General features: G+C 46.2%; 1 protein-coding gene across 1 annotated transcript in view; it reads right to left on the reverse strand.

Annotated features, from left to right (window-relative positions):
• Positions 1-4,118: 4,118 nt before the first annotated feature.
• The window catches only part of MSANTD1 (Myb/SANT DNA binding domain containing 1), a 202,548-nt gene continuing 179,799 nt past the window's right edge, over positions 4,119-26,867 (reverse strand). The window contains exon 3 of the mRNA XM_069632051.1: positions 4,119-8,974. Coding sequence (XP_069488152.1) covers positions 8,734-8,974 — 241 coding nt within the window. The 3' untranslated portion in view covers positions 4,119-8,733. The remainder of the gene's footprint in view (positions 8,975-26,867) is intronic.

Below are 26,867 nucleotides of genomic sequence, written 5' to 3' on the forward strand. Positions count from 1 at the left end.
TTAATGTTTTCATACAATTTTACAAAAGGGGCAATTGCAATGGTTAAGGCTGTCATGACTGTGTTTTGCACATGACTTAATTCACTCATTCTTTCCTTTCTGCTACTTTCATCCATACTTGCTTCCCTGAACTTATTTTGTTTTGATCTTTGTTAATCAACGGGAGGGTCCATGGGCATTTTCATCCTGTGATAATTTCGGGTTCACGACTTTCCCGTCCCATCTCCTCCTGCATGTGTGGGACGCGAGCGGCTTCGATGTCAAGTGCCGCAATCTTTTCTTTAATACATGAGAGACTGTTTCGTTTCACTCTGGGCCACGGTAGTCCTGCCCGGAGTCTGTTTTAACAATCTATCAGCCATCTCATTTGGGGATAGTTCTTTGTTTCCTGCGGCCATAATATTTTTGAGGTTTATGCCCACAGTAGTATCTCCTTTGACCTTTCTATTTTTGAGGTTTGTGACCGCGGTAGTAGCTCCTTTGGCCATTGCAACTGTGGGGGGCTCTTTACCTGACTCTTAATTGAGGTCTGGAGTTTGTAGTATCCGGCCATCTCTCTCTCGATCAGATTCTGTTCTCACTGGCTTAACTGGGACCTCGGGAACATCCCAGTCATCCAGTACCTCCCAGGTTAAAGCATCCAGTTCACTAATATTTGATTGTATGTCCTTTACTGCCTCGGAATGTGTCAAATCCAGGCATCCTATTGGATTTAAATAGGGGGTGTTTGTTACAATAGGGTTTTTTTCATTTATCCCCCTATCCGGCTGATTCCCAGACAGAACCGGGTTTACCACATTAGCATCGCTTCATTATGCAGATTTTGTTTAGTCAAATCGGATATCTTTTCTAGACGTCATCATCACCTGCCTGTCCTGCACTCTCCTCCTCCCTTAACGTTGATTGCATAATCTCTTTACTCGATGATTCACGTGAGGGCGGGGATAGAGAGATCTGATCATCACTTCGTTTTATCCTCAACTCGTTCTCACCAGGCGCCGAATTCTCTGAATCTGTCAACATTTGGGGTCGTAGCAGTGGCTGCAGGTCTCTCCTGGTCTCTACGGAAACGCTAGGCAATGACTGGGAATAGTCTCTTGCGTTTTCCTCCCTCCCTGCAAATTCCATAATTCCACCCGCCGCCCCCGCCTCACCTCATTTGATTGGAGGGCTTTCCGTCCTGCGATCTGTATTTCCCTCCTGCGCCATTTCCTCATCCAAGTCCGGTGGTCTATGCAGAGGGGTACTAGCGAGATAGACGGTTGTTTGTTTCTGTGGGGGCGTGTTTGCTTCCCTCTCTTTAGGGTCCGAGTTTTCCAATGCAACTTTTTGGCAGAGGATGCATGCATGGAAGCTCTCATGCTATAAAAGGCAGGCGCGATTGTCAGAAATTTAGAGTTTCAGATAATGAAGTAGACTTCAGCCCACTCCAGAAAACACCAAAAAACACCACTTGCTCTCGTGGTTAAAGGGGCCAGCAGCACACCAACGGTTCAGCAGCAGTCTGTCCAACACCAAACACCAAAAAATAATAATGCCCCTCTCCATACACAAGACACAACAGTAGATGAACTGAAATAAACCATTTCTCATCTCACTCAGTGCTCTTTCTGACGGGCTTGGAGAACAAGGTTTAGAGAAAAATGTCTATACCGCTCTCCTTCATGGTCTGCAGTTTCATCCATGCATGTAAAATTCAAAACTTGTGTTCTGGTTTCTGTCAAGTCACCTTCCTTTTCTTTGGCCACTGCTCTCAACTGGTGCATAAATGTATGCATATAAAGATCAAAGATGTATTTGCTAAATTGAATGCGTAAAAAGGCCTGGTACGACACTTATCTGGAGGCCGGTGCACAATGCAATGTAGCAGTACAGTGGAAACGCCTTCATATACAAAGCGGCGGGGGGGAAAAAAAAAAGCTTTAAAAGAATGTTTCTCAAAGCTCTCCCCTGCTTTAACAGCTCAACTGACTGTTAAAATATGTCTGTTTTGTAACTGAGCTTTCAGCAGGTTGCACCAAGCAGCTGGCCTCCTGCTGATTATGTATGCTGATTATGTACCAGCGGTAGGCTGGCAGGCATCAAGCGCTCCCTCGCCAGACCTAAAAACTATGTTTTTCGTTAACTTCCTTTTTAAGAAACTTTTTTATGGCTTTTGTAATAATACTTCTGCTGATATGAAATCCCATACTCGTTCATTTCAAAAATTCAATTCACTGTCTTTGACATAAAAATAGAATATTAAACTTGACAAATGCCATTGTGGGTACATGTAAAAATACTTCTTAGGGAGGTTCATCCTGAAATAAATGTTACTAACTGACTGTAAACACATTTATAGGCAGAAACATTTCAGCTGAAATGTATTCAATTACCTTTATTGGTCTATGCAATTCCACAACTAACAGATTACAGTATTTTGTTATTGTTGTGAAGTGCTTGCAATGTATGCATGTGTATGATGAGTTGAGAGAATGTTGGTGTGCTATGATAGAATGTTTAGGTGTGAATGCTGTGTCAAGGTTCTAGGATTGGTCAGTTGGTGGAAGTCAGCCTGGGTGATGGGACCCAGTGGTTCACTATAACAGCTTGTGAAGTAACCATGAATAAAGCTTACTTGAAGGACCTTACCTGCGTGTCCAAGGAGGCTGCTTTGTAACAGTTATAACATCAGTATTTTTTGTATTATAAACATATTAAAATGTAATACAATTTTATACAGCTATTTTTAAAATATAACCCACTCCTTAAAAAAATAACTGATTATTAGAGATATGTTCGTTTTACCCCGAGCCTCTCTTTCAGAGGAACAGTGATGATTTAGAAAATAGGAATTGCATTTTCTTTTTATAACACATTTTATTATGTTTGGAAACATACAACAAATACTTCCAAGCAGCACTTTGTGTGATACATTTCAGAAAGGTCGGGCAGGAATTGCATTTCTTAATGACCTTTTGTATTTTTCCATCCATCTAAATAGGCCCATGCTTCAAAGCAATTTAGTTGAGAGGAGGGATATTTATTTATTTATTTATTCAAAGGGGGCATCGTGGCACTGTTACATGAAGACATAATCTGGTTTCAGTGGAAGGTAGATGGTTACAAAGCAATTTTCATTACAGGACAAAATTCGTATCAGACGTATTTGAGCTAGTGTAGGTGAGGGAGGGAGGATGTTAGTTGAATAGAGTCGTTTTGAGGGATTTGCGAAAGGAGTACAGCGATGGTTCTGCTCTTTGTGAGTTAGGGAGGGCATTCCAGAGCTTAGGTGCTATGTGTGGGAAGCCAATGCCGCCGGCTTTGGCTCTTCTTACAGTGGGTACTCGGAGTTGGTTGGCTTGATGGATTCTTCTGGGACGGATGGAGGAGTTCTTTGTTATAGTTTCAGATAGGTAGGGGGGTGCTGTGTGATTGATGCACTTGTGTGTGAGTGAGGATTTTAAAGTTGATTCTTTCCTTGACTGGGAGCCAATAGACGAATCTTCTAACCTGTGAAATATGGTCAGTTTTGGGGATGTGTAGTGCTGCGCGGAGGGCATTATTTTGCGCTATCTGGAGCCTGCTGAGGTTTTTAGACGATGTGCCTGCCAGGAGGGCGTTGCAGTAGTCCAATCTGGCTCCTATAGTAGCTCTGGCTATGGAGAGGCAGTTGGGTGTGGTAAGGTATGGTTTTATGGCATAAATGAGTTTGGTGGTCAGCGCAGATGCTGAGGCTATGACGCTGGTTTGTCTGGTCATGGAGAGTGTGGCGTCTATGTAGACTCCTAATGTCTTCATGGCAGAGGAGATAGGTATGCTAATACTGTCGATGATCATGTGAGAATAGTCGGGGCTAAGTTTAGTTAGTGTTTAGCTGGGGGCTAGGATGATGATTTTGGTTTTGTCTCCGTTTAGGCAGAGACCATTGATGGCCCTCCAGGTTTGGATAGTGGAGTAGATTTTGAGGAGGGCTTCTGAGTCTAGGTCTAGGATAAATCTTCTTTTCTGGCCCAATGCATCAATGTTTCAATGTGTCTAATGTTGAGGACATCTCACAGGGTGCTTTTCTACCATCTGACTCTCCATCTCCTAAGTAATCTGACATTGCCTGGTAAACTTTTAATAAGTGCCTTAAAAAGGTGCCTATTAAAAGTTAGGTATCAAAGCCTCTGAGTTTAACAGTACGTCTTGGTGTTCATAATGAATATTATGTCGTTGTTTGATGAAGCTTTTTCAGGGAATAGGCTTAGAAAAGGATATGTTTGTCTTGAAAGCACAATACAAACAGTGGGACTCATTACAAGTGTGGCGGTCCGGAAATAAGGGTGCCGGTGCACCCGACAGGTCTGACACCCGCCTGCAGAGTTTTCACAGAAGCACTGGCACCGTTAGCAACGGTGCCGGTGCTTCCATGTCCCCATTCCCATGGAGTCCTATGGGATTCCATGGGAATGGGGACTTACACTTTCTGCCGCCTGATAGGCCAGGCCGCCGGGAATTGTAATGAGGCCCAATGTATCTTTTCTTATGTACATGTGTTGCACCACTACTATGCAAACCTCGCGATATGATTGAATAATACAAAACTGTTAAGGTCACCAAAGGTATCCTGCAAAGGGGCAGCAAATCACTCACACGATGAGGGTCACGACCGCATTTTTCATTTGCTATTATTAGTGATAGAGTCAAATACTCAAGGCCTTATTAGGGAATCTGCAGTCCCGTAGGTTGGTGGAGAAGGTAAGGTTTGAAGGATGTCAATAGCTTTTTGTTCTACGCGCATTCTGAATATGAACACGTCATCCATTTTCAGTAAGGTATGATGAGTATAAATGTAGTGTACAAATAGTAGTCCACAGTTGCTGAATTTTTCAATTTCTGTTGCTTAACCCAAGAGTAGACCAGAACACCTTGAAAACACTACCGAAGATTGGAACCAGTGTATATATCTCAATTCTGTTGCTATTGGGTGAAAAAGACATCGGAGGGATAAAGCATTTAAATTATATATGTATAAGCGTTGACACTGCATCAAAAAAGATGATTTTTTTTAATAGTGCCAACATCTTCAAAAGGGGAATCATTAGAGGACTGTAAAACCACCTAGCTGTATCAATGACTATGAAGAATAGGCCTACTTTTGCAGCTTTTAGTAAATGTTTTACACGCTCACTGACAATGTTTGGGGATCATTAAGGGATGTAACCATTCAAGCCAAACACACAAGATTAATCTTTCATAAATCATGGCAACCACAAATTAATCAAATAAAAACGGAATGGCAAGATTACAGGGTGATTATTCTGGGATTGTTCTTACAGGGCAAGAGGCGATCAAAGAGGTCTTTCAAGAATGTTATGTACCTTTCTACTAGGGGGATCCAATACTAGATGTCTGTCATGTAATATATGCAACTGAATACCAGAGAATAAGAAAGCCCCAAGAAAATTCATGTATGCAATGAATACACTGGTAAACAGCAAGTTTCAGAGTTATACGGCTTAAAGTCAGAGGTATATCTTGTATATATACTTATAGAACTTGTACGCAAGTAATGTAAGATATATTGCACACATTTTTTATATTGAATAATGAAAGGATCTGCAAGAATGCCAGCATTGAAATATTGGCGATACATGCTATGGGCCACAGAGAAACCCTAAATAAGCCTTTAAAATAATTTGGCACCACTGCACAAAGGATGATGGAGCCTTCCCGATTACAAATTACTATATATTTCTTGGTGGACCACCTTAACATAATACAGGCACAAATGGTAAACAACAATAACTATGATAGTTTGCAGTATTGTGCAATAGCATTCTCGTTCTTGCTTGTTTAACAAAGTCACATTTGAAATGTCCACAGAAACTCAGGGGGCTATGGAAAGGCACTAGCTCCCTGATGTGACCCCTGGAGGAGGTATATACAAAACAATAAAAGATCAACAGAGTAGAAAACCTCAAAAATATAGGGTAGCCTAGAGCTCCCCTAGACCTCCCGGTGCTGCCTGTTACATGGCCCACACCCCCTGTGCATAGGAAGAGCTTTACGTTTATGCGCAGCAAAGAAGGGAGTTCTATGGATGTGCGTGATTTGACTGTGGAAGAATTGTTTGTGGCGGAATTGACCGGGGTAAATTTTGCTGTGAATACAATTTTGCTGTCGCCAAATCCAGCAAAACCTTGACCTCCCGAACTTACCTTTTGCTTCCTCGCTTCCTTCTGACCCTGCGGCGTCGGTTCTGTTCCTCTTACATGGGTCTGTCCACTTTTCTCTTTTTTTGTTTTCCCTGACCCCGCCTCCGGTCCTCAGGAAGCAGAGGACACCCCTAAACCCCCTCCCCAAGGCAATCACTACTAAACATGGGGGGCGGGGGACACCCCTGCAACCCCCACTCCCCATATTAGAATTTAATCAAACAAATGGTACTGGCTGAATTTGCCTAAATCTACCATGCGTTCAATTAAATTAAAACAAATTGGACAATACAAGTTCTATGCTGTCAGCCTGTAAGGCAGATCAGATTAGGAGATAACTACCCAAATAAAATCAGGCCCGGAAGGGCTTGCTACATGTTACTATCATATGCGGGTGGCCAACACTGGACAGGAAACATTGGATGCCAAAATGAAATCAATTTGCCGGACCAGTTCTCTGTGCCGAGAGCGAAATTCCAGTGGATGAGTCACAGAATGCACTGTGGAGCATGATGCAGATCATTAGGCAGCATAAGAAACACCTTCGACAAGAATATTCTCTCTATGTGCACATGCAATCCAGGCACAAACAAACTCACCCGCTTTCGAGTGATAATACTGTAATGCGCAGATAAAACGGTATCCCTGCCAGACCCCAAGATGACAGACAGGTTTATTTTATACCTCAGTCCTTTTAGCTAAAACTCTGGTGGGGTTCCAACACCAGCTTTAGGTTTTTAGGAATTTATGCCATGCAAAGGCCTTTGCATCAATTTGGCCAGGACAAAGACAATGACGTGTGTTTCTCGTGGGCACCATTCTCGTCTAACCAAATTCTATCTGAATGATCATCTTTCCCCAGGAGACTACTCAGCATCTGGAAAATGTGCGGCCCGGCAAACTACTCTGAGACTATGCATGATTTGAAGGGCACCTTCCTGGATGTGTACACCCCAGAACCTTTGAAGGAAAATAGCGACTGGACATTGGACTCGGGACACAAGGTCCTCTTAGATTAGGCTCTTCACTAGATTTAAGTTAGTATCTCATCCTGACACCCTCTTTTCTTGGAAACCTTTACATTTGTTGTCTAGATCTTCCCCTAGATTCTGCAGGTGTTTGTCTACCCCTGCCTTGACTCTAGAACTCAAGCAGCAGGAAATATTAAGTTTTGAGGCAACCCACCATGGGTAACTAATACTCCACAAATAGGGGACAAGCTATCCCAACAAGACTAGAGGTTGGCTACATACCACCTAAACCCAGAGTCTTACAGGAAAATTCCCTCAAGGTTTAATTAACCTCCTTTTGTTGATACAAAAACATCTGCTGAGTGTGCCATTCTGTTTATGTATTATTCCTTTTTCCCTATCCAGTGCGTTTTGTTGTTGAATGAAACTGGCTGTACCTTATTTACTATGTATCAGAGTGTTCTGCTCTTCCTTCATCGTGAGACTTCCCTTGGTTCACCAAGCCCATAATAAGCCTACTTTTAAAGCCTTCTCTCTTGCTTCCCACTTAGCAGCATTTACACTTTAATGGCTCTCTGCTTTTTAAATAGAGCATTTTAAGTTGGGGATCTGAAATAGCTCTTGCAACTTACACTCCGCTCCTGCCGCTTTCATCCTGGCTCTTCGAGAACAATGGCCACCTCACTGCCACTACATGCAACTGCCAGACATTAGGAAGACACCCACCAGTTCTGCCACCGAATCACCTGATAATTAAAAAAAAAATTCAATGCCCAATTTTCTTCTGGAGAAATAGATAAACGTGATTCTGTTTGTTGTGGTGCTGAGTGGGGGAAGGAGGAGCCATGGGATGCAGCAAAGCAACAGGGGATGGGGATAAGTTTGGGTCAGTTTGGCGGGGCACATCCATCTAAAAGGTGCTGAATGCATAATGACTATCAGTGAACTTTAAAAGCACAGACAGATACTCACAGGTCACATTTTTGTGGCGTTTCTCAGGTGTTACTCATAACTCACCCGTTTAGTTTTGCCTTCACAGAAAATGATTCATTATTTTTGATTCTTCCTTCTATTTTGGCTGCAAGCCTAGTACTCGCCCTAATATAGTATGTGTGAGAGATGACGCGAGCACCCTGAAGATCCATCATCAGAAGCATGTTGCTCTGTACAAACAAACATGCATTGAACAAGGTGTGCTTATCAGGATAGACCATAACTATAATCCAGAAAACATTCTTTGGAATAATCCAGTCCCCTCCTCAAAAAGAAGTGCAGCAGGAAGGCAGAATTGCCTTCTCAGCTAGTGCTAGTTGTCGAATCTAGGCATGCCCTTGGGATGTAAAGTGCTATGAGTCTCTGTCTGCCACATCCTGAATGCATAGAAAAAAGCAGCACACATATTGTCAGAGATGTCCCTGTTTGAAGACTGATACAGGCAGTATGTCCAACTCCAACTTCACATCTGATGTCCTTCCCATTGGAATAGTCATACAAAATAATGTTCATGGGTCTACTATGGATACAGCACATCTGTCTCCACAGAGCACATAGGGTTGGATCCAGTGGCATTGCACAGGTAGCTAAGTGTTAGCTTTGGAGATCATCTTTTCCAGGAGGTTCATCATTCGCTCCTGCAATTGAAGGCTTTGAACCTGGATGATGTTCTGTTGATCCAGGATCCGCCGCACTTCCCGGCAGGTCTCCTCCATAGCTCTGCTCAATTTCTTTTGCTCCTCCAGCATAGCTTCCATCACTTTCAGCTTTTTCTTCTGATAATTGCCGGTTTGTAATTTTCTCTTCTTTACTGGTCTTTCTTCTGGCCTAAAACAACATGAAAAGAAATTAGGGAGTGAATGGAAACAGAATCTTTCAAAATAAATGTGCTCGCAAAAATAAAATGTTAAAACTCCCTCAACCAGAGTACTGTATTAGTACAGCTTGTTGTTTTAAAAGAATTGAAACCGGTCCTACTAGGGGTTGTGACATTCGGCTCATGCAAGTGCAGTGAATAAGTGCAGTTGGGAGGGGCAGGTCAGGACGGAATGGTGGGGGTGGGGAAGGGAGAAAAGCATGAAGGCAGGGCCTACCAGAGGCTGGGAAAGTTCTGTGGGGGGTCCAGGAGGGCAAGTGCAGGAGGAGACAGGGGTAAGGGTCAGCTAGTGAGGGGATGGTGTGGACCAAAATCAGGCTAGTCTGGGAAGGGTGCCAGAGGGCAAGTGCTGGTAAGAGGTCCTGGGGGTAGACTGGACAAGGAGGGCCTGGCACCGGAAGCGCACATGAGGGACCAGGTGCCAGTCGCAGAGGCAGGGGGGCATTTAGCAAGGGAGTGGGAGAGGGAAGGAGGTGGAGAAAAGGAAAGTCTTGAGAGGTTTCCGGAACTTAAGGTGATCCGGCTCAAGTCTGAGAGGGGCGGGAAGGACGTTCCAGATGGAGGCTCCTGCCAAAGAAAGAGATCTACCCCTCACTCTCTGCTTGGAGCAACGTCTGATCTGCAGAGAGTTGGAGCTAGAGGATAGACTCTAGCAGGAAGGTATTTAGGGAGAGAAAGTTAGATGTAGTGGGGTCCCAGGCCCCAGAGATCCTTGTGGATGATGCAGAGGGTCTTGCATTTGATCCTTGCAGCCACCGGGAGCCAGTGGAGAGATGTTAGGGTTGGAGGGATGCGGCCGCTGGGCTTGAGGCCAAGGATAAGTCTTGCGGTCCTATTCTGGATTATTATAAGAGGGCGGAGGGTGGAAAGAGGCAGACTGAGGAAGAGGCTGTTGCAGTAGTCCATCCTAGAGAGAACCAGGTCTCTGGCGAAATTGAGCTTCTGGGGAAAGGTGAGGAAATTGAGAATGCCTCCAAGGAGGTGGAGCAGAAAGTTGGACTTCTTGGCAAGGTCCGTGATGTGAGGGTAGAAGGAGAGAGAGGAGTTGAAGATGACCCCAAGGTTTTTTGCCTCACAAAGGGTGAGGGGAGGGGGTCCAGGGAGGGCGGCCAGAGAGTGGGAGGGAAACAGGAAGCAGGCATCCCAATGAGAAGGATCTCAGTCTTACTGGTATTAAGGCAGAGATCATTAGCAGGACACCATGCCTGAATATAAGTCATGCAGTCAAGTATGAGAGAGGAGTATGAAGTGGGAAGCATAAAGGAGAGCCGTGTGTCATCAGCATAACACTGGAAGTGAGGAGAGAAGGTGGAGATCAAGTGGGCCAGAGGTGCAAGGCAAATATTTAAAAGCCACGGCTATAGGATAGATCCCTGAGGAACGCCGCAGGTAGAGAACTAGGTGGAGGAGAGAAAAGGACCCAGTTGCATTTGGGATGCTCAGTAAGAAAGGAAGGAGGTCAGTCAGGCTAGTGCCAGGTCCGTGATGCCTAGGGTATCACAGAGACAATTTATGAGGATGGCATGATTGACCGTGTAAAAGGCAGACGATTGTGAAGGATCAGAACAGAGGGAGAGTTGAAATCAAGATTTGCAAGCAGGTCTTCACAGATGTTCAAGAGAGCAGTTTCTGTGCTTCTTGATGCTCTGAAGTCAGACTGGTGGTCATGGAGACAGCCAACAGATTTGGTGTGGTGGGTCAGTTGGGGGATGACCAACATCTCCAGGAGTTTGCCCAAGAAAGAGGTGATGGAGATATGGCGATAGTTAGGTGGGCAGGAAGGGTCAGCAGACGTCTTCTTTAGTATCAAGTAGGAGTGGAGTGCTTGAGGAGTTGTGGGGAAAAAACTGTGGTGAAGGAATGGTTACAGAAGTCAGCCAAGGCAGGGGCAAGAGAGGAGAAGTTGTCCTTAATAGTTCTGGAAGAGAAGGGGAGCACCTGTTTGGAGGAGACATTCATAAACGGACTACTCTAGAGACCTCATCTGGTACAATGGGAGAGTAGGGGGGGAGAGAGAGGCAGGAGTGGAGTGGGGTGGCGAGGGCAGTAGAGGAGAGAGAGAACAGGATGTCCTGAGGTTTGGTGGATAAGTGGGTGGCCGGTGTATTGCAAAGGGCCTGGGAGGGAAGAGAAGAGGAGACTGCAGTATGATTGGCAAGTTCCTTGCAGATTTTGAAAAGTTCAGCCATGTTATTGGTGTCCCCAGAAATGCAGACTTGGGCATGAGCCATCTACTTAGAGCAGATGGAGAGCCGATATTGCCTTTGGAGCAGGCGGCAGGCCAGTTTGTCAGAGGATGTGCCTGAGGCATGCCCGCTCAGCAACTCTGCACTTGCGTTTCAGACCGGCCAAGTAGGAGTCATACCAAGAGTTGCACTTGGAGCCAGGCTTCATGCGGATCCTCATGACAGCGGCAAGGATGTCCAGAGTGTTGGAGATGGAGAGATGGAGGAAAGCAAGGGTTGAGTCAGTATGAGAGTCAAAAGCAGGGTTGAGAGGAGGAATGAAGGTGGCAACAAATGCAGCAACTGACACACACTTCATCGGTCGAATGACAGAGGAGACTGGCAGTGCGGGCAGAGGCATTGCCGTGTGGCCAGGGAGATCCAAGTGGGAGGAAAGGAGAGTTTGGTCAGACCAGGAGAAAGGAGTAATTAGAGGGTTGGAGAGAGTGATGTCTGCTGGAATGAGAGCATCCAGGGTGTGAGCAGCAGAGCGGTTTGCACCGGAAGGAAAAATAGTGAGGGGAAAAGAGGTCGCAGAAAGATACAGTGGCTGCATCCAGAAGAATCTAGATGAATATTAAAGTCACAGAGGAAGAGAAGTTTGCGGGAGGAAGTCAGGAGAGAGGATGAGAGGTCGGCCCATTCAGAGAGGAAAAGGGGGGTAGGTCCATGGGGCTTATAGTGACGAGAGTGAGACAGCGGGTGGGAGAGACACCCAGCCTACAGACGAGGCATTAAAAGGAAGAGTAAGATTGAGTGGGAATGAAAGTAGCAGGAACCCATTCAGGGAAGACATGGGCAACTCCACCTCCAGACCGGTCAGTCCTGGGCTTGGAGAGGATCTTGTAGCCCTCAGGAAGGAGAGTGTCAAAAGCAGTGACAGAGCTGGTATTTAACCACGTCTTAGTGAGTGCGAGGAGGTCGAGGTCAAAGTCTTCAAGGAGGTGACAGATGGCAGAGCAAGAGTTGAGGGTAGCTAAGTACTTAATTACCCCAATGTTCTATCTCCGTCAATACCTGGTTTTCAACATACTCTCATTTACTCCGACCCCTTGTAATTCATCCAGCAAAGGGATTGCTCCATTAACAGTGATTGTGTCATGTACAGCGTTTCTGATCAAATTGAAAGCTCTTTTGCTGAAAAAATACAAATACAAATTTAGTTTTATCTCCCTCATCAGCTTCTGTTAATCCGAATACGTGAAATTCCTTTTAGTTTGCCAGATTTGATACTTGTAGAGCACTGTTTCACACTGATCTGAGTTGCCTCATGGGACTGTTTATGGCAAAGCATATGTCAATGACTTAGGACCAACACCCTACCTGATGGTTAAGAACTTAAGGGCAGGCTTCTCTATTATGAGTGCAGCCAGCTTCCCATACTTAGCAGCCCTGCAATGGAATGCCCTCTCACCGTCCCTAAGAGCTGAAAATTCCCACATAGCTTTCGCAAAGCTGTCAAGACTCTGCTCTACATCTAACCCTGACTTTACACCATCTGTATAAAACGATATTAATATGCCTGCCTGTAATATACGCCTCTGTATAAAACGCTATTGATATGCCTGCATGTAATATTTGTAATGCTCGTAATAAGTTTGCATTTATTCCAACTACCATCCAGATGCTGCATATAACTAAGCTCATCACATGTAACAGCGCCTCGATGCCCAAGGGCTGTTTGAGCGCTATATACATTTAAATAAATAAATAAAATGAGGAGGGTTCAGTGGATTTGAATACTATTGGTCCTTGCTTTAACAGCACAGACAAAATGAAAATAACAAAATTCTGCCTCACTACATACCCAGTGGTTTAGGAACATAGGGGTTTATTAGGACTCTAGCAGTCCCGAAAAAAAGTGCCAGTATTTCCGTATACAAAACCTTTTGCAGACCAGCAGAGTACAAGTTTGCCGGTGGGAGTGACCTGATTTACCTCCAGCTAGGAGCTGGAGGAAAATCAGGTCCCCACCGGCAAAAAACAACCGGTATTACCGGCACTGGTATTATCGGTGCCAGTAATACCAACAATCCCTTCCATGGAGTCCAATGGAACTCCATGGAATGGGGATTTACCGCCCTTCCACCACCTGTAATATCCCGGTAATTCCAGGATATCAGGCGGCGGGAACAATAATACTATTTGGTGCTATCCCACGAGATTTACCAGCGGGATACCTCCAAACTCCTAATGACCCCCACAAGTTCTAATATTCCAATCACACATTTATTAATAGCTAGAAAAAGGTACAAGCTTGGTTGCCAGTTTGGGGATGTTTCACAACTGTCAGTGTGGTTAAGTGTGGCATTCCCACAGCATGCCTTCAATTTGGGAGCAGAAAGAAAGAAAATCTGGGGAGGCGTGGCTTCAGGCACCCAACATGGCCGCCTAACGGAACTGCTCCGAGAACCCTGGGAAACCCCAGCGAAAATGGAGCAGCTTTTGTCCACAGCTGGCGGCACCTGGAATGAAGTGAGCAGCAACCTAAAACTGGTCGCCATTGAATTGGTGAGTCTCGTAGGCAGCCCAGAATGGTGATAGGCTGCTTAGAGGCCACATGTGTCATGAATCGCCACTTTCGCCCCCTATGGACTTCATGGTCCATAAGGCACTGCATCATTGGGACAATCATCCTTTCAACATGGCTGCCGGCACAAGAGCACTGCTCTCTAGCGTTTACGTCGGACGCGCTGCCTTCTAGAAAATAGGCACGCCCCGCGGCTCTGCGCGCCTCAACGCTACTGTCTGTGTTGCTAGCGATTGCTACTGCTCCCTTCATCAGCTCCTTCCAGCTTCTTCTATTGTTTTCCTTCCAGGCTGCCCCCCCTGTTTTGAACTGCTCCCGCAATTCTTGACTCCTTCCTTCTTTTTTCCCGGACCGCATGTGCGGTCCGTGCTAGCGAGTCTTCCGCTCGCTTTGAACTCTGAATCTACGCCGCTGCTCCTTCCTGGAATCCGCCGTAGTGCTTCCATCCTGGATACTGAACCACACCCAGCTTCCTGAGGCATACTGCGAACCTCACACTGGACCCAGACCCAGAGGACACGCGCCCTTACCTGTACAAGTGCAGAACAACCAGGAAGAAAGAGAAGTCTCCAAAGAAGACACAACCCCGAGAAAAACAGGTGAGAAACAGGGCAGAGGGTGACAACATGGCAATGCCTACAGGCCTGCATTGAGGAATGCAGGCTTGGCGTTCGTGAAGGATCCCTGAGGGCACTCTATTAGTTCTGCGCAGCTGCTGTACACTCAGCCAGCCTGCAAAGCGCAGAACACCCAGGCAAGTAGAGGACTGTGAATGAGCCTCAGGAGTGGCCCACACCTCCGTAGCGCAGCTGCCGCACGCGCGATGGAACAGACGGTATAGCCTGCAGACTCCGAGCAGGCAGAGTGTTGACCCCTGGGCTGAAGCAACATCCGACAAGTGGAAGCAGACCCGCCTTGATCAACGAGTGTACCGTGTGCTTGTATGCTGAGCACCACCGGTGAGCAAGGCGTAGTTGTGCCACGGCCCGAAGCAGACTCACAAGCCCTGCAACACCGCTGAAATTGAGGAAGCTGCCGGGGTCCTCTACCTCCCAGAGTGTCTAGCAGAACGGGCAATTGTGGAGAGCAGCCCCACAGAAGCAGGGGATACCTGAACAATCTGCCTAGCCCCACAGGAACAGGGGATACTGGTACAATCTGCCTAATTGGCCTTAAACAGGTGGGTGCTCCGCAATCACTGACCTGAGCATGAATTGCAAGGCATAGCTCCAACAGTGCAGTATATTCCAAGCAGGGAATACCAAAATAGAGCTGCTGGATTGTGCTGCCCTCGGATCAGACATGAATTGCATTGGATAGAAAGTCTGTGTGCAACCAAAAGGTTAATTGGACTCTCCTCAGCAGGAGTGAGGGGGCACTAAACAGTGCTCTCGCATTCCTAGAGCACAAGATGTGTTAGAACAGTACATTTTTGGGGACTCTTAACAGCATCTTGGGCAGCTGAAGCAAGGAAGGAGCTTGAAAGAAGACAGACCGACAATTGGATCAGGCAAACTAAGGGCAAGTAAGATCAACAAAGGAGAGGTCGACCACCCATTTAAGGTCTGGTGTATTCGGACGTCACAGCGCAGATCAACATGCTGAGGCATGCAGACCCCTACACTAAACACCTCCTGGTCCACTCCCTGGCAGATGGTGAGTGCAAGGGACCCCCCTGCGGTGGGCACAGTCCCAATGAAGGCAGGTGAAATTATGGAAGAAATGGCACCGGGGAAGCGGGAGGGCTCGCTAAAGCTGACCTGGTTTCACTGCCTACAGAGCCTAAAAACAGAGCTGAAGGAATAACTCATCCAATCTATATGGGCAGAGATGAAATGCAATGCTGAAGAACTTAAGAAGTCAATCACAGATCTGGTTCAGGATACGAAGCAGCTGGACGCACATGTGGGAGATACCGAAACGGCGCTGCAATCATTACAGGAGGATGTTCTCCACCTTCAGGGAGAGCTAGCCAGTACCTAACAGGACACGTCTCTACTAGTGACCACCATAGAGGACCTGGAAAATAGACACTGGCGAAAGAACCTGCGCATACGTTGCTTGGCCGAATGCATAGAGGGGGCTGATCTCCGCAGCTGGGTATTGCAAGTCTTTAAATCTAGAGTGCCGGAGATTGCTGTGGAGTGTATCACACTGGGCCGTGTCCATAGCGTTGACCCCCTTCGAAGGACCCCAACGGCTCAAGCAAGAGGTATAATTCTGAAATGTCACTCATACCACACCAAGGAAGAGATCTTTTGGGCCTCGAGAAAGCTAGGGTCCATTGAGTTCTAAGGTCAGTCCCTACTAATCTTCCAGATATAGCAGCACTCACTCTACAGAAGAGACAACCCTTCAGGCAGATTACAGCAAAGCTGCAAAAAGATGGGGTCTGCTACAGATGTTTTTCCCCTTTGGCCTAGTGTTTACTTGGAAGGGGCGAGAAAAGCGATGTACATCCTCAGAGGTGGTGGCCCAAGAGCTTGGTTTACAAACTGAAAGTGAGCAAGGTGAACCAAACAACAACCACTGGTTCACAATTCCAGCGTGCAGGTGACTATGGGGCCCCGGTAGTGCCAGGGAAAGGCGAGACCTCCAGCTACAAGAAGTGTAATGAGAGCAGCATGACAGCATGTTTATGTTGGATGAAGCTGTGAACTTCCCGGGGTAATCGAATTGAGGGCATGAACGTTACTTTATGACAAATGTACAGAAAAGAGGGACTCGGCTTGATGAAAAACAAAACTGACAAGGAGGGAAGGTATCTCTTTGTAGAGGGGTGGTACAATGGTGCGCAACTCACAATTGCCTCGATATACGCACCGAATAGTGGCCAAAACGACTTCTGCTGTGCAGTGCTAAGGGAACTGATGAATTTGCATCTGGGGAAGTGCTGGTCACAGGAGACCTCAATATGACATTCAATCCCAATTGGGAAGTCTCCAGGGGCACATATATGGGCACAACCCAGCCCTGAAAAGCTCTCCTAAGGGGATTAGAGGTTGCAGGGCTGGTGGACGCGTGGAGACAGATGAATCCCGGGTAAGCAACTCTTCCTTCTACTTTCATGTGCACAAAATATACTCCAGACTGGACTATATCATGGTGGGAAGGAGGGCTCTATCAAGGGTTGAGACAGCAGAGATAGGCACAATCACTCACTCTGATCACTCTCCAGTGTTGATCTCCTGGGACCTGTGGCTGAGGGAGCACAATTCCACCTACTGGAGGTTAAACTTATCCATACTCAATGACCCAGTGTGTAAGAAGGAAATTGGTGAAAACATTGATTGCTTTATAACGAAAATGCACAAAGGGAGACCAGGGAGGAAACATGGTGGGAAGTATTTAAGACCTACATTAGAGGAGTGATCATCGCTAAAAGTGTAGGACTACATAGGGTACGAGCACTGGAACAGGAGAACTTGTTAGGCCAGCTCAAAACACTGGAAGTTCAGTATAGAGACTCTGGCTCTCAGAAAATCTATAGCAAGCTCCAGGGGACAAGAAGGCAGATCAATAAGATATAAGGGAATAAGGCAGAACATGCCCTACTGAAGATTAAGCAGGGGCACTACAAACAGGGGAACACAGTGGGCACATTATTGTCCTGGAAACTTAGCGCTTGGGCTAACAAAAGAACTGCGGGGGAATTACGCACACCCAGTGGGAGCATTATCAAATCAGAGCAGGGGAAGCAGCATGCATTTGATAATTTCTATAGTGCGCTTTATGCAGCTGACTCCCTAGTGCAGGAATCGATTGACGTCTTTCTGGGGAAATTTATTTTACCAGCGGTGATGCTGGAGCATAGATGAGCGTTAAATGAAGTTATAACAATGGACTTCGGCTCCCTTAAAAAAAATAAGGCCCCAGGGTTGGATGGATTCTCCCCAGAATTCTATAAAGCCTATTCGACTGCACTTCTTTTCTTGCTCCATGTATTATTCAATGTGATCTGGAGAGAGGGAAGAGTCCCAGGTTTGATGGAGGAGGCGAGGGTGTCAGTAATCCCTAAAGAAGGCAAAGATCCTGCTCTTTGCTCCTCATATCACGATGCTAAACATTGATAGGAAGCTCTATGCCAAGATATTAGCGACATGGCTAGACCAGGTAATCCCATCTCCAGTGACGACTGATCAGTCAGGTTTTGTTGCCGGGAGGCAAACTGCTGACAATACTAGCTGGGTGATAAATCTCATCGACATTGCACATATGGAAAGGATACCGGCGATGCTGGTAGCATTAGATGCATAAAATAGTGTTATTTGCTGACGACATTCTCTTGGCCATCTCAGAACCTGAATCCTCACTCCCACTGATACGTAACCTCTTGGAGGAGAACAGGGCGGTCTCAGGGTTCAAAATAAATCTCAATAAATGTGAACATATCCCTGGAGCACAACACGGTGTGAGTATGTTGGGCATCTCTCCCTTTAGGTGGGCACCAAAAGCCATCGGGTACCTGGGCATACAGCTTACAGCTCAAGCAAGCAATTTATATAGTGCAAAATACCCAGCAATGCTAGGCGCAGTCAAGTACAATTTGTTGAGGTGGAGTGTACAGAAATGATCACTACTAGGCAAAGTGGCTGTGATAAAAATGACTATCCTACTTAAACTTCAGTACCTAGTTCAAGTTCTTCCCGTGACAGTTCCCAAAAAAGTGCTAGAGACTCTTCAGAGGGAAATCAGCAAATTTGTTTGGAGAAACTGTCCTGCCAGGATTGCAGCTGCAACACTATACAGGCCTAAGGACAGAGGTGGGATAGCTCTGCCGCAGCAACGAAAATATTATCAAGCGGCGCATTTGCGAGTACTGCGTGATTGGGTTGACCCGAATTCAAAAAAGCCCTGGGAACAAATAGAGAAGCAGGTAGCGGGTAGACCCCTAAGATACACATTGTGGGTTCTGCACCAGGATTGCCCTATGGTCCTGTACAAACTTCCCCCCACTAGCGTCACATTTAAGGTCTGGGATGCAGTGGCAAAGAGACTGGGCTTGACGACATTAATCCTGTCATGAAATCTTTGACCAGTGGCAATTTCCACCAAGATATCTTTTGTTGTGAGATGGTGTATCCTGCCAGGGTTGCTAAATATAACTTGAGTGAATAGTATTCTAAGCGTGAGTCTAAGAGGAACATGAGATAGATAACAACATCTGCTAGTGAGCAATCAAATGGATTTATCCGTTTCTTTTTGCACTATATTGGAATGTCCTGTGTTTGGTTTTCTGCCCATACATAGTATGTATATGCAACATTGATGCAGGTTTAAGTAACCAAATTATTTTACCTCGGGACAAAGCTGCCAAGTTCATGGTTGTGGTCTGTTATTCATTGCCAACAGGTTATGTAAAGGATGAAATTTGATTGGCGATTTTGCCCATTTTAACAGGAGCATGCTCATTTTGCCTTAAAGCAATTGCTGATGATGACGAGCAATCATCTGTGGCATGGTAGTAGATCACGCAGATTCCCAATGGGCTTTATGCAGCAACCCTGCTTCACTGTGCTTATCACCCACTTTTTTATGTGATCCCCATGCCTGGATGAATGATGTTCTCCTGCTTCCTACTGGAAAGACATGTGAGGGGATCTGAACCGGGGATTCACTGGTTTAAGGAATCTGATCCCCTTAAGAGTGTGCTTCTTCCTCTGCCTCTACCGCGGCATTGAGCTCGCTGTGGCAAGATGTACAAACTGGTTTGCCTGCCTGATGTACCTTGCCATCATCCACCATAGATTGACTGCAAATACTGCAAGGAAGTGCAAGTTAAACCTTGGGTCTGAAAAGTGTGCCTGCCAGATATCGACCCTGGTTGGTCTTGCCTGAGATTTGTCCCAGAGTTTTAAAGTTCTCAAGCTCTCCTTTAGGTTTTTAAATGTTAGTGAGTTTTCTAAGGGTTTGTCAATGAAGGTAGTTTCCCTTTTATCTTTAAACCTTGTGCTCCAGGCATGTCTTTTTACCACTGCCTCTCTTGCCACCAGGTGTCCATCAGTTTCTGCGGCATCTTAAGCATTTGAATTACTGCACTTGTAGACTGCTGGCCCTATTTCACTATCCCCTGCAATCTAGATTGCAAGATGTCCGACAGCTCTGTAAGGAGGCCAAACCACTGCTGAACAGTCATGCACCAAAGAAGCAGGTATGTGGGCAGTCAAGGGGGTGTTGGAGGTCCGGGAGTTGGTGGGGAGCAGTCGGAGAAGGAGAATAAAAGAGGCTGTGACCCCAGGAGGAACATTTGCCAAAAGGAGAAACCCTGCTATTTGGAAGAAATAGTGACAGTCTATATTCCGCAAAGGGGATAACAACAATGTCCTGGCAGGAGAGTATACCAGGAAAACTGCGAGTCTGGGACCCACACCCACGTAAACGTGTACAATATAAGAAAGTCCAGGCAGGAGAGTATACTAGACAAACTGCGAGTTTGGGACCTGCACCCATGTAAAAGTGAACAATATAAGAAAATCCTGGCATGGGCCCCTATACGCGCGCGTAGGTACGGGGAGGGTAATAAGGCAGGCAGAACGCTTGCAAACCTACTCAAGCACGATAAGCAACCTACACAGATCACAAGTATACGCACAGCTCAGGGGAGGGTACTGCTCAGAGATGAAGACACTAACAGGGAATTTATGGAGTTTTACAAGGAGTTATCCTCCAATAAAGATAAGAAAACACTCGCAGAAATTGAGATATACTTTGAAGCCCTCTCCCTTCCTAAACTCTCTGATGAAGAACGCCTGGCATTGGACCGACCGGTGACTGCGGAAGAGATTGCAGCAGCAGTCAAGGCATTGGCTTCGGGCCGGGTACCGGGGTCGGACGGGTTGGGTGCCGAATTTTACAAAGAGTTCCACGAGGAACTTGTTCTGATACTGTTGCAGGTGTGGGAGGAGGCCCTGGAGTGCGGCAGGCTTCCCCCAACTATGAGAGAAGCTATCATAACCGTACTCCATAAGCCTAGGCGACCGCCGCAGGACGTTTCGTCCTATAGGCCCCTGTCACTTATTAATACCGATGCTAAAATACTTGCAAAGGTCCTCGCAAATCGGCTCCTGCCAATGATCCCTACTTTAGTACATCCTGATCAGAACGGGTTTATTCCTACGCGATCTACAGTCCTGAACCTCCGACGACTCTTTGGTATAATGGCACAGATAGATCCCACTAAGACCGCGGTGGCCATATCCCTTGATGCTGAAAAAGCGTTTGACTCTGTCTCATGGGTCTATCTCCTTGTGGTGCTGGAAGCGTTCGGGGTGGGGCCCAACTTCATAAAATATGTGAAACTACTGTACACAGATCCTGGGGCTCGAATCCTGACTAACAGAGCCATTTCCCAGATGTTCCTGTTGGGGAGGGGAACCAGACAGGGATGCCCGTTTTCGCCCTTGCTGTTCGCATTAACCATATAGCCAATGGCAGCTGCTTTCCGCCTCAGACATTCGGATAGAGGGATCAAAATGAAGGGATCTACCCAACTAATATCGCTTCATGCAGATGACACTCTGTTATACGTTAAAGAACCTGAACTTAATATAACACCCATTATGGCTGAGGTTCAGGACTTCGCAGAGTATTCTGGGTATACGATAAACAGAGCCAAATCAGAGATATTTCCGCTCACACCGGCCACCCAGTGCCCCACAGTTACAGATGGACTTAAATGGTCTGACGACCATATCAGATACCTGGGAATTCTTGTCTCCAGTGATAAACTTGCATTATATTCGGATAACCACGAAAGTGCCCTGCAAACTTTAACTGCCAAGCTTCAACTGTGGGGGCGTCTCCCAATCTCCTTGGCCAGCCGAGTTGCCATTCTTAAAATGGTTATCCTCCCTAAACGTCTTTATTTATTTTTTAACATCCCTATATGACCTGGCAGAGCCTTCTTCGCCAAACTCAGATCCATGGCGATAACATTTCTTTGGAACGGTAAGACTGCGAGGATAAGCTGGGAAAAAATGACAGAACCATATTCTTCGGGAGGTATAGCGGCCCCAGATTTCGAACTTTACTACTATATGGCCCAGGCTCAGTTCGCTAAATATTGGTATAATGATGAGGACAGCACACTCCATGCATGGATAGAAAAATACACTACACATCCCACCAACATACAATCAGTCATTTTTGACCCACGCTACAAAGACACATGTGAATATAATCCAGTTAGCTGCACAGTCAGGGCATGGGAGGCTATATTCAAAAGGCTTGGACTGGAGGCCCCCTACAACCCCGAGATACCTCTTTGGAACTTTCCGGGGATTCCTCCTACACATGACACGAGTATACAGGAGTCTTGGGACCTTAACTGTGAAATGAAACTCGGCGATATGTTTGTCAATGGCATTTTGTCAGACCTGGAATTGCTGTTGAGGGCGCTGGGTGATGGTCCACTAAAAACATTGCAATATTAGCACATGAAAGCTGCATTTCAGAAAAAGTGGCCTTTGTTCCCGGATGAACCTCCACCAGATCCATGTGTACAACTGCTAACAGCCAAAAATGGCTTGGGAATTTCTAGGCTATACGCTGAGGTTCAGGCCCATACCCCCACAGTGAATCAGATAAAGGGACGATGGGAGGCAGACTTACAAGTTCCCATCGAGGCGAAGCAATGGGCCAGATACTGTTCACTAACTAAAAAAATCTCACTTAATTCTGGCCTGAGGTTGATCCAATTTAAAATTCTTAACAGATTACATTACACGCCGGCCAGGATTGCTAAATTCGCACTGGGTTCTTCGGATGCCTGCCCTAAATGTAATGCCCCTCAGGCGGGTTCCTTTCACATGTACTGGGAATGTCCGGTAATTAAGGGGTTCTGGAGGGAAGTAGCAGAAGTATTGGAAGGCATAACGGGGGCCTCCGGATCTAACCCCCCAGAAATATCTTTTTGGGGACATAGGCAAGCACTCAGAAAAAATCAGAAGACTATTCAACATTTCATGTGCGGTTTTCAAAAAATGTATTTTATTAAAATGGAAAAGCGCCTTGCCGCCCAGCATGAACCACTTTTTACAAGAATTGACACATGTTAATGAATCGGAGGAGCAATTTGTTTTGAGCCAACCTTCGATGTGCAGACCCAAAGACATATGGGGCCTGTTCAGGCTATATGATTACTGATGATGTTTTGTCACCATAATATGGTTCTGTGAAACTGCATTGACCACGTTTATTCTAGTTGTATCTTTGAAATGTACTGTACAATGGTGCTGTTGGCCTCTCTGTTACCACTAATAAAAAAAGAATTTAAAAAAAAAAAAAGAAAATCCTAGCATGGGAGGATACCAGGCAGATTGTCAATCTGGGACCCACACCCAATTGTGTTACTTTAAGAAAAAAGCTCAAGAGCAGACCCATACCCCTTGGGAACGTGAATTTTGAATGTGTTGAAGAGAAGGAATCTGTGATGCCCAGGAGAGGAGAGACATAACCCTTGTGACTGTGAATTGTAGAAACCGGAGAAAAGCTAAGGAAAGTGTCATACCCCTCGGCATTGTGAAGTGTGGCAACCTGTGTAAAGACAAGGGAAGAAGCAAACCTATTGCCACTGAACATTGTGAAGCTAAAAGAAGGGAGCTATCCTTTTTGGCTTGTTAGAAACTGAAAGAGAAAACCAGAGGCTGGGGGGTGTCATCCCTCTGCAACTGATTTGCAAGGAGAACAAGAACTTGTGGAAGGGAGACAATCTCCCTGGAGTTTTGAATGCCTTTTTGAAACTGTATTTTTGACACTTTAAACTGTAAATGTGGGCGGCGGACGAGCAGCTAAGAGACATTAGCGCCGGATCACCGTTTTGGTGGAAGGGTTATTGCCCATTCCCCATTGGGCCATTCGGGAATTCCTCATTCCCCATTGCACCCAATGGGAGAAATTTGCGGTAATCGCACTGAAAATCGGCAATTTTGCAGCGGATTTCCCCCAGCTCAGAGCTGGGGGGAAATCCGCCAAAGCCATGATCTGGCGGACCCTTAAATGCAGCGGTAATAGCGCTACCACCGCATTTAAGGGTTATCGCCAGACTTGTGATGAGGCCCATTGTTCCTTATCACTTTTAATGAGTTTAGAGCTTGTGCGGGTCAGGATAGGATTTTGGATAGAGAACAGAGAACTTTACTTGGGCATTCTGACACAGACAGTTTCATTCATTAGTTTTGTGATTTACTTACCTACGCCGGTCACACATAGAAACTGTTCTTGTGTTCTTGCTGCATTGATGCACTTCAAGAAAGTGCACACTGTGATATTTTCTGTGATTTAGTTTCCTTTCTGCTCACCTAGAATTCATTCCTGCTACATCGATTCTGTTCGAATCGCTCCACTAACATCCACTGTGACCTAGAAATTGTTCTTGTTAAACTGACTCAGATAGAAAGTTACGTTGCTTCTCACCTAGAAAGTGCCAGCTGAGATAGTACAGTGATTTACTTAGCTGTGCCCACTGAGCTAGTACTGGGATTTACTTGTCTGTGCCGCTCACTTAGAATTTGTCTTGTTACATTGATTCAAATCTAGACGGTGCCCGCTTGATGGCACTGTGATTTACTTGCCTGTCCCACACTCTTCAGAATTGTTCTTGTTAGATTAATTCACATCTAGACAGCTCGATTGACTCACATCTTGAAGTAACCCCTGAGATGCACTGTGATTTACTTGCATAGGCTGCAAAAATAGAATTGCTCTCACTGGTTCAATTCACAACTAGAAATTAACGTCTGAGATTATACTGTTACTTATTTGTACCACACACTTAGAAATGTATTCTTGTTGCATTGATTCACAGCTAGAAAGTGCCCGCTGTGACTTAGCAATTGTTCCTGTTAGCTTGTTCTGCATCGAGAAAGTGCCCACTGAGTTAATGCTGTGATTTATCTGTACCACACACTTAGGAAATTGTTCTTGTTGCATTGATTCACATCTAGAAAGTGCCCGCTGTGACTTAGAACTTGTTCCTGTTCTTGTCGCATTGATTCACATCTAGAAAGTACCCGCTGTGACTACTGCAATTTTCTTGCTGCATTTATGCACATCTATAAAGTGCACACTGTGATATTCTGTGATTTAGTGCCTCTGCCACTCGCTTAGAATCTGTTACATTGATTCTAATAGAAACCGTTCTTGTTACATCCACTTTGACCTAGAAATTGTTTTGTTAGACTGACTCACACCTAGAAAGTTACATTGTTTCTCACCTAGAAAGTGCCCACTAAGATAGTACTGTGACTTACTTGCTGACACCGCGGACCTGGAATTGCTTTTGCTAGTCTGATTCACTTCCGGAATGCCCGCTAGATTGTACTGCGATTGGTTTACCTGTACCGCTCACCAGAAATTGTTCTTGTTTCATTGATTCACATCTAGAAGCTGCCCACTGCAATAGTACTGTAATTTGCCTGCCTGTGCCGCTCACTTAGAATCTGTCTTGTCACATTGATTAAAATCTAGAAGGTGCCCGCTCTGATGGTACCGTGATCTATTTGCCTGTCCCACACTTTTAGGAGTTGTTCTTGTTAGATTGATTCACATCTATAAAGCTAGCAGAAAGCTAATTTATTTGATTCACATCTTGAAAGTACCCCTGAGATAGCACTGTGATTTACTTGCCCACACTGCACAATTAGAATTGCCCTCACTCGTTTGATTCATAACTACAAAGTGCTGCATGAGATAGTACTGTAATTTACTTGCCTATGTTTTAGGGCCTGCTACTGCATCTAGACCTCCACCCTACCACTACCCTCCTTGGCCCTCTCCCACTGCTCTGATGTCCACAATCTAGACACTGGTTGTACATCTAGGGCCTCTATTTCAACTGTTCCTAGTTCATCAATCTCTAGGTACTGCCCTGACCTCCCCCGGGATGGAGATCCCAGCTCATCCTATACCCCCTCTCTGACCCGTCCTGATCCCTAACCTCCCCGCACCATACCCCACAATGGATACCCCCCGATGGATATATCGATGGATAACCGGCCGTGGCGCATGGCCCGCGCTCTAGCACCAAATTACACGACCCCCCTTTGCACCCCAGCAGTTCGCATACCACGACCCCTCACCCTGTACATTAATACACCCAGACGCCACCCGACCATCATCCCTCGTCCAACTCTAAGATCAGAGGAGCACTCTGGCGCGCCAAACACCTAGCTCCTCAAGTGCTTATCACCCTTCCTCCATCCCACCCTAACACATTGACCTCCACTCTGCCTCTGATATCCATTGAGAACACCCTAATACCCCCACCCATACACCATGCCCTTTATTGAACTCCCAAGCCAGGGGAGCCCCCTGGCGCTCCAAACAGTGCAACTCCATCTCCACTTCCACTCCATACGTGTGCCCTCTGCGGAACTCCCCTCCCTCTCTTCCGACCTCCCGTGCTACCCACTGCCTCCCCCTTAGCCCACTGGAGAACTCACCAGCCACTCAACCAACCTCCCATCCCACCCTCTCCCTCTCCCTAACCCCCAATCGAGCCCCGCCAACAAACCGCCCCCTCCATATCCCAACCAAAACCCACGAAATGCAGAAAATGTGACTGGTCCTCTGCCTCGACCCTCTACTCCTCAACATTTCTGCTTCAGCACAACCTCCCAGCCTCTCACCCCCTACCCCCATTCACTCCCCTCCACCCCCCCCCCCAGTTTCCACCCCTTTCTCTTGACTTCTCACCCTGTACACCTAAGACCCCTGCGCCCTCCAGACTCATTCCAAAATCTACCCACCTAAACCCCCTCACTCAAACTGATCCATTCTACACCCTCCCAACCCCCCTTGGCCCACCCCTCATCTCTCACATTCCTACCTCCACCCGCCTGCTCTTCCTGCCCCCATCAACATAACCCTCTCACTGACACTCAAAGTCCACATGCACCTAGCCCCTCCCGTACAACACTGCAACCCGTCTCAAACACCCTGAATGTTCTTACCACACCCACCACCTTACCGGGCACCCATGTCACTCAAACACCCACTCCAATGAGCACCATGAAAACCACAGCCCCTCACGAAATCACTTGCATCCATTTTAATGGCCACTCCGTAGCAAGAAACAGACACAGGATCTTT

Source organism: Ambystoma mexicanum, chromosome 6q, assembly GCF_040938575.1.
Source record: "Ambystoma mexicanum isolate Mex_15411 chromosome 6q, UKY_AmexF1_1, whole genome shotgun sequence".
NCBI classification, from domain to species: Eukaryota; Metazoa; Chordata; class Amphibia; order Caudata; family Ambystomatidae; genus Ambystoma; species Ambystoma mexicanum.